The sequence below is a fragment of the Apostichopus japonicus genome, chromosome 8 (genome assembly GCF_037975245.1).
Source record: "Apostichopus japonicus isolate 1M-3 chromosome 8, ASM3797524v1, whole genome shotgun sequence".
Lineage (NCBI taxonomy): Eukaryota > Metazoa > Echinodermata > Holothuroidea > Aspidochirotida > Stichopodidae > Apostichopus > Apostichopus japonicus.
The window spans coordinates 40,901,024-40,909,829 of record NC_092568.1 but is presented as its reverse complement, the minus strand read 5'-3'; the positions used below and the strand labels follow the sequence as shown (position 1 = coordinate 40,909,829).

The 8,806-nt window shown below is 38.1% G+C and overlaps 2 protein-coding genes across 4 annotated transcripts in view; both read right to left on the bottom strand.

Moving 5' to 3' along the window:
• Positions 1-2,687: 2,687 nt before the first annotated feature.
• On the bottom strand, positions 2,688-5,715 carry LOC139971017 (uncharacterized). Its single transcript, XM_071977161.1, has 3 exons — positions 5,700-5,715; positions 4,506-5,442; positions 2,688-4,404 (listed from the first exon to the last, which is right to left on the bottom strand). Exons 1-3 carry the CDS (start codon positions 5,713-5,715, stop codon positions 4,299-4,301), a joined length of 1,059 nt encoding a protein of 352 aa, XP_071833262.1. The 3' UTR covers positions 2,688-4,298.
• Positions 2,688-8,806, bottom strand: part of LOC139972027 (ral GTPase-activating protein subunit beta-like) — a 31,067-nt gene continuing 24,948 nt past the window's right edge. For all 3 annotated transcript variants that reach the window (XM_071978890.1, XM_071978891.1, XM_071978892.1), the window contains 4 exons: positions 8,482-8,715; positions 7,844-7,991; positions 6,298-6,414; positions 2,688-5,834 (listed from right to left, as the gene is read on the bottom strand). In XM_071978890.1, coding sequence (XP_071834991.1) covers positions 5,720-5,834; positions 6,298-6,414; positions 7,844-7,991; positions 8,482-8,715 — 614 coding nt within the window. In that variant the 3' untranslated portion in view covers positions 2,688-5,719. The remainder of the gene's footprint in view (positions 5,835-6,297; positions 6,415-7,843; positions 7,992-8,481; positions 8,716-8,806) is intronic.

Genomic DNA, 8,806 nt, shown 5'->3' with positions numbered 1-8,806 from the left:
AAACAAGATGTAAGTCGCCTCTGTTGTGATTGTTCCCCTGTTCCAATCTGCAAACAACACTTCGAATTGTGTCTCTAACAACAACAATTATTTGATCGCATTCCAGCAATGTTAGATGTGAATGATTAGCCAGAGCCATGATGTACACGTGCAACGAGGATCGACTACATCATCATATGTGATGAGCAATTGAATGCGTTACGACGAACATTACCCTAAATTGTATTTATATATAAGCTACATATCAACATTTCCACTTAAGTGGAATTGTATTTTACTTAAGCAGAATAGAATTCCACTTAAGTAAAATTGACGCCCAAAAGATATCATTCCACTTAAGTGAAATTGCATTCCACTTAAATGGAATTGTATTTCACTTAAGTGGAAATGCATTTCACTTAAGTGGAATTGTATTCCACTTAAGTGAAATAGATGGGCTATTTAGCTTAAGTAAAATGTTATTCCACTTAAGTGCAAATGTATTCCACTTAAGTGAAATACAGTTCCACTTAAGTGGAATGCATTTCCACTTAAGTGAAATACAATTCCACTTAAGTGGAATGCATTTCCACTTAAGTGAAATAGAAATGTTCATTTCCACTTAAGTGAAATGGAATTCTACTTAAGTGAAATTGAATTCCACTTAAGTGGAATACATTTTATTTAAGTGGAATAACATTTCACTTAAGTAGAATGTATTCCACTTAAGTGAAATGTATTCCACTTAAGTCCAATTGCGAGGTAAATGTTAAAACGGCTTGCCATAGGACCGCGGTGTCGATGTGACGCAATTTTCAAGTTTTGCATGGTATTGGTAGGATCAATGGTAAACTCCGTTCCTTAAATCAGTAATCGAGTTATCACGAATTCTTTGCTTGATATCAAGAATTGATCTGTTGTAAACAGTTGGACCTGAAAAAGTGATAATTGTTACTATTCTTGATATTAGCAAATTATGACAGATGTAGCCTAACCACACTTGTCATCTAAGCAAGTTGTGATATCATCGGTGAAAGAAGGGTAGAGGCTCAGGTCATTTGATTCCTCGCCCTACTACAGTTTATTAGTAAAGTTAGTGTGAGTTGCCCACAGATAGTTGTAGATCTACATAGCATGTATATGAAGTCATCCAAGTTTTTTTTTTTTTTACGTTTTCAGGCTTTGAACGCCGTTGACCTCAAATGGCCTCCACAGAAACAAAAGAAGTTCTTGAAATCAATAATGTGCATCCACGTACGAAGTATAAAATTCATCAGCACATTGCTTATTGCATTATCATGTCTACAAGGTTTTAAAGGCATTGAAGACTCGCCCCAAACTGCGTGCGGACATCTGAAAAAGTTAACTTTCTGTTGCTTGCAACTGCAAGTGAAGTTTTGTTTGTGTCGCTACAAAATGCAGACAGTAATGAAACGTGATACCTTTGTTATCTTTAGCTGGACCTGAGATGTCCATCGCCTGTATCGTTTATACACTGTGCTGTGGGTATTGACCGCAGCTGTATGTACTGACTGTACAATAGTGTCTATAATTACCGACAGTAGCTAGCTGTATGTATTTTCTGGGATGGATGGTGGTGTCTAACACGTCTGTTACACCTCATTCGAAACTAGGTCAGATTACCGGCATTAGACGTTTCTTTTTGCGCGAGTCCCCACACCCTTTAATTCAGACTTCAAAGCCTATTGCCCCCAAATTTTAGCACACTCAAACTTATTCTCAGACAGTGGCAGTAAACTGCTTGCTGAAATTTGAGCATTGTTGACAATCATATTTGAAGAGGGGATTGGGAGGGGGGGGGGGGTGAGGTGGCCTACTGATGACCTTTAACCTCTGTTGACCTTTCTCCTCCACAGTAAACGATATGGTTCTTGTACTCAATAGGATGAATCTACATCTCATGTGTCAAGTTCACCAGACATAATTATCATATTTACAAGCCAAGACATCATACAGGTGCCTACACATACACATTTCATTCCATAGGTTCTTTTTGCCTTCAGCAAAGTATATATTAAACACAATCAATTATTGTTTGGGATGACCCCTCATAAAACAAATTGGACCCCACAGTGTGGCATTTTGCAAACACAAATAATTCTGATTTTAGGCCTATTAGCAAAAGTAGGTCAACCTTTCTTAATTTCCTTTTTTTATGTAATTTGTTGCTGTCATATTTGTGGACAAATCACTATTTTTTCACTCCCAAGGACACCAACTTAAACTACCAACGACTAAAGAAACAAAGGGCAAACTTAGTTTATCTTCAAAATAGGATAAAATGATACTTTTTCCATCCCAATGGCTGGGAGGAGGGGTGTTGAATTTATAACTATCCATACATGTACCAATCCCCTATATATTGGAGGCAGAAGAGGGGTGGGGTGGGTTAATGGGAGTATTTACCATCAATGACTTGCAAAAGAAGAGATTCATTACAAAGAAATTTCAGACCAGTCATTCTTTCCAACATACAGTTTTGTGCTTCAAAACAATCATTACCACAAGAGAACCAACATAATATAAATGTGCTGCATCTCCCTGGGGCATCTCCCCCTGACCCAGATACAGTATGTTTTCCATACTGATGTAACACCTCACCTAAAAGTATCCTTTGCAATAAAACTCAATCTTATGGCATAACATATTGCAAACATCTGTAAGCAAAGAGTAAAAATAAAGTGGAATTTTGTTGATCACAACTGTATTTCTTCTATGGTAACATTACTTGCTTGTTTCAGTTCAAGAGCAATGAAGTCACATTTAATATTCTGCTTTTAGTAATAAACGCCTTATAACGCAGGACTATGTATATATAAAAAAGTGGCAATAGAACCATTTGCTTGACATGTCACTCATTTTCTCCTACATATTGCAGACAAATGGTAATTAGTTCAGTGAATCTACTACTATAATATACTACTAAGAGAGGTCATGGAGACACAGGGAGGTTGGATATCACCACATGTGTGGGTGGGGGAGGTGGGGATCAGTGTAAAATACAGATATTCTGCATCCACACCGTTATTACAAATACTTACTAGAACACTCACACACCCAATCATAACATACTGATTCCATCAGACCACAGCTAGGAATGAGAAATTGCTTCCTAACTTGTTGTTGCTAATGGATTTAATCCAGTCTTCTGAGACAACCAAAGTCAGGTGAGAAAATTCTATACCCATCTCAATTTATGAATTATTAATATCAGAGTAAAGAATTTATTAGTAAATTATTATTATGAAGGTGAGCCTTTTGATGCATTTGCCTTTAACAGCTCAATTCCTCTAACTCTATAAATATGATGCTGTAACTGACTTATGATAAAATATTACTTTCATGTTCTGTAGCAAAGTGGTTTTGTAGATTTGAAGATGTTTTTAGGCACTTTTTAGTAATTTGCTAGGAACTACAATCACACCAGGCCATTAGTCTTCTTTAAGAAGGACGAGTTGTAGCCATTATCAAATGATCTAATCAACGACAAGAAATTAAATTTCTTGTAACGAAATAAAAGGATACAAGTACAAATTAGAATAAATATTTTAAGTTACTAGGGAGACTAAATATAAAAGATTCTGTGGGTAGGCTTCCTTTGTCTTCCAGGCTGTACACAATATCTAATATTGCTAGAATGCAGATGACAGAATGGTTACACAATTCTAACATGAGGATACTGTGCCATGATTACTGGTACAGTACTAAAAGGCATAACATAACTTTAGCAGTTTATTTCTTAAATGAAAGAATTGTAGCATTTAAACTGAGAAAACTACAGCCAAAGAATCCATACAGTCCTTGCTACATATCAATGAACTGACAAGCACATAGATCATTGGTCTACTCTAAATTCCATTAAAATGTGAAAAAAATAAATATTAATATATTATTCAATAAATCACAGCTGAAACTTTTATCTGACTTTTATCTTGCAACCTTTAGGAATTTAAATAAATAACTAGTTTCATTAGCTATTGTAATTAATTTCTTTCCTGTTGAAATGGTTCATCCCCTTTTCAGAGCATCGGAAGGACATAAGTCTGTTAAGATTAGATTTATCTCCAGTTTATCATACCCTGGATGGAAATCTGTATACCCGAATAGATCTATCTCCAGTTTATCATACCCTGGATGGCAGTCTGTACACCTGACTAGATCTATCTCCAGTTTATCATACCCTGACTGGAAGTCTGCATACCTGACAAGATTTATCTGCAGTATGTCATACCCTGGATGGAAGTCTGTACACCCGACTAGATCTATCTCCAGTTTATCATACCCTTGATGGCAGTCTGTTACCTGAATAGATCTATCTCCAGTTTATCATACCCTGGATGGAAGTCTGTACACCTGACTAGATCTATCTCCAGTTTATCATACCCTGGATGGAAGTCTGTATACCTGACTAGATCTATCTCCAGTATATCATACCCTGGATGGCAGTCTGTATACCTGACTAGATCTATCTCCAGTTTATCAAACCCTGGATGAAAGTCTGTTACCTGACTAGATCTATCTCCAGTTTATCATACCCTGGATGGCAGTCTGTATACCTGACTACATCTATCTCCAGTTTATCATACCCTGGATGGAAGTCTGTACACCTGACTAGATCTATCTCCAGTTTATCATACCCTGGATGGAAGTCTATATACCTGACTAGATCTATCTCCAGTATATCATACCCTGGATGGCAGTCTGTACACCCGACTAGATCTATCTCCAGTTTATCATACCCTGGATGGAAATCTGTGCACCTGACTAGATCTACCTCCAGTTTATCATACCCTGGATGGAAGTCTGTATACCTGACTAGATCTATCTCCAGTTTATCATACCCTGGATGGCAGTCTGTACACCCGACTAGATCTATCTCCAGTTTATCATACCCTGGATGGAAGTCTGTGCACCTGACTAGATCTATCTCTAGTTTATCATACCCTGGATGGAAGTCTGTATACCTGACTAGATCTATCTCCAGTTTATCATACCCTGGATGGCAGTCTGTACACCCGACTAGATCTATCTCCAGTTTATCATACCCTGGATGGAAGTCTGTGCACCTGACTAGATCTATCTCCAGTTTATCATACCCTGGATGGAAGTCTGTGCACCTGACTAGATCTGTCTCCAGTTTATCATACCCTGGATGGCAGTCTGTACACCTGACTAGATCTATCTCCAGTTTATCATACCCTAGATGGAAGTCTTTACACCTGACTAGATCTATCTCCAGTTTATCATACCCTGGATGGAAGTCTGTATACCTGACTAGATCTAATTCCAGTTTATCATACCATGGATGGAAGTCTGTGCACCTGACTAGATCTATCTCCAGTTTATCATACCCTGGATGGAAGTCTGTACACCTGACTAGATCTATCTGCAGTTTATCATACCCTGGATAGAAGTCTGTATACCAGACAGAAGTCTGTACACCTGACTAGATCTAATTCCAGTTGATCATACCCTGGATAGAAGTCTATATATCTTACTAGATCTATCTCCAGTATATCATACCCTGGATGGCAGTCTGTACACCTGACTAGATCTATCTGCAGTTTATCATACCCTGGATGGAAGTGTGTATACCTGATTAGATCTACATTTCCAGTACATTGTACTTCGGATAGAATTTTCTACATCTCTGATAGTTTATCAAGATACAATGAAGAAGCAAGCAGCAGGTGTTTCACCATCTGAGTTCTTCATGTCTTCAGGTATCCTGGTCAAAGAGAGATGCCAGGAATTGAGGAACATTCATCCTCTTGTGGTACTTGTGTACCATGTCCTGTATCTTCTGCCTTCTTCGCACATGAGGTGGAGAGTAACTGTAAAAGAAGAGAAGAGTCAATCAATACTATGTATTGAACAAAACAAACAAAGAGGATGATAAAATGTGATGAACCTCCATCACATGTTATTTGTTAAACTATACAAATGCAACAACTTCTGGCTCCCACAAATGTATAAAGGAAGGGAATGTTGTCTTTCTCTACAAAACTGGATTCAAATATAGAACAAGATTGTATGGAAGGATCCCACAACACTCATCTCAAAACACTTCTCACATCTCAACAAGTCTCAAAGGGGTTAAAGTAATCTAGTTGAACTTCAACAATGACTATGAAAAGGGAAGACATATGATTGGTTTAACTAGAAATTTAATCTTGAGGTAAATATGCTACATACCTGCATAGCACCATTACTTAATGTGGAAAGGGTAAGTACAGTATATTTAATAGAAGGACAAGTAATGTCCTGAGGGTTATTTGTGTTCTTATTCGGACTTACTTGTCACTCTCCAGTCTCTTTCTATTGCACACATTTACTGCAGTCTGCCTCACGACAGCACCAAGGGTCCTGCGGCTCACTACCATACCATCTATGAGAGGCACAGCTAGAGTTGAGCTGCAGAAGAGAGGAGACATGGTAAATATTCAGTGAAAACCTATCCTTATAGTGTTGCCCATTAAGTTGTGGTTGTCCAGTGGTAGACCAGTCAGGATTATTCGCCATGTTGTACAGCTGTGTCTTTATACCTGCTGTACGTTGTATGTCTATACAGTCATGTCTCTATATACCTGCTGTACATGGTTTGTCTATACAGTCATGTGTCTATATACCTGCTGTACATGGTTTGTCTATACAGTCATGTGTCTATATACCTGCTGTACATGGTTTGTCTATACAGTCATGTCTCTATATACCTGCTGTACGTTGTATGTCTATACAGTCCTGTGTCTATACACCTGCTGTACGTTGTATGTCTATACAGTCCTGTGTCTATACACCTGCTGTACGTTGTATGTCTATACAGTCATGTCTCTATATACCTGCTGTACATGGTTTGTCTATACAGTCATGTCTCTATATACCTGCTGTACATGGTTTTTCTATACAGTCATGTCTCTATATACCTGCTGTACATTGTATGTCTATACAGTCCTGTGTCTGTTTACATGCTTTGTACTACAGCTTCATACAACTAGATGTTAACAATGCCTTGTACTTGTTCAATCCACTGTATCCATTAGCCATACATTGTACATGATGTTACTACAAATATTACTTGTAACTACACACTCAGTTTGTTTTGGTTTTTCTGCTATGTAGTACAACTGTATGCAGTCCCCTGTTAATAGCATCACAACTACATACAGTTTGTTGTCCTGCTGTCTGCTATGCAGTCCAACTATACACAATTCTCATTCTATTTACCTGCTTTGTATTGCAACTCTATACAGCCCTCTACACAGAACATGTCTGCTATGCAGTCCAACTATACACAATTCTCATTCTATTTACCTGCTTTGTATTGCAACTCTATACAGCCCTCTACGCAGAGCATGTCTGCTATGCAGTCCAACTATACACAATTCTCATTCTATTTACCTGCTTTGTATTGCAACTCTATACAGCCCTCTACACAGAACATGTCAGCTATGCAGTCCAACTATACACAATTCTCATTCTATTTACCTGCTTTGCATTGCAAATCTATACAGCCCGCTATGCAAAGCATCTCTGCTGTGCAGTCCAACTATACCCAATTCTCATTCTATTTACTGTACCTGCTTTGCAGTGCCACTCTATACAGCCCGCTACGCAGAGCATGTCTGCTATGCAGTCCAACTATACACAATTCTCATTCTATTTACCTGCTTTGCATTGCAACTCTATACAGCCCGCTACGCAAAGCATCTCTGCTGTGCAGTCCAACTATACCCAATTCTCATTCCATTTACTGTACCTGATTTGCAGTGCCACTCTATACAGCCCGCTACGCAGAGCATGTCTGCTATGCAGTCCAACTATACACAATTCTCATTCTATTTACCTGCTTTTCATTGCAACTCTATACAGGCCGCTACGCAAAGCATGAATGAAGATGACCATGATTCCTGCTTCACTTGGTTTTGGCATAGAAGACAGACTGGCGGCAAGGAACTCCTCCGTACCAGTGTTGGTCTCTGGAATAATATCACCTGCAAAGGAAATCATAACAAGAGTATATTCTCCATAGAAAGGACATTTATTAAAAACATGTTAGAAACTTAGTTTGTAATAGAAATGCGATTCCCTTACATATTAAGTTTATTTTAATTCTCTTATTTTGGAGCTAACATGTCAACAATAATTTCAGAAATTGACTTGACCTGGGAAGGAAATCATAACAAGAGAATATTCTCCATAGGAAAGACATTTATTGAAAACTGGTTAGAAATTTAGTTTGTAAAAGAAATTAAATTCACTCACATATTAAGTTAAGTAACATGCCAGCAAAACTTTCAGAAATTGAGTTGACCTCAAGTTACTTTCAACCTCTACTAAAAACTATAGCGTTATTATTGGATTAAACCAAGGAGAAACTACATGTCATCCAAATTGTATTCTGTTAATGTGATAACATCACTGAATTTGGTTACAGACCACCGACAAAGTCTCTCTCCAAACTGCAGACTAAAATGTACTTACCTAGAGGGAAATGTTTGCAGTCATCAAAGTTTTCCACCCAAACGACGATCACTTTCATATCTGGAAAAGTGAACGGCCCCCCCTTGGTCGACGTCTTCCTGGTGTCCGATCCGGCAGACTTACGAGGACTGTCATCTTTGTTGTTATTATTGGAGGCAAGAGGAGGAAGAGGCAGGCCGATAGAAGATGTGGATGAATCTATGCTGTCCTCAGATATGAAGGAATCTCTCTTGGCTGTGTATAAAGAGAAGAAATATCTTCACAAAGGTGGAGATCCAGATGTCTACTTAAGTCCATCGTCAGATGATAAATAAAAATCAACAGT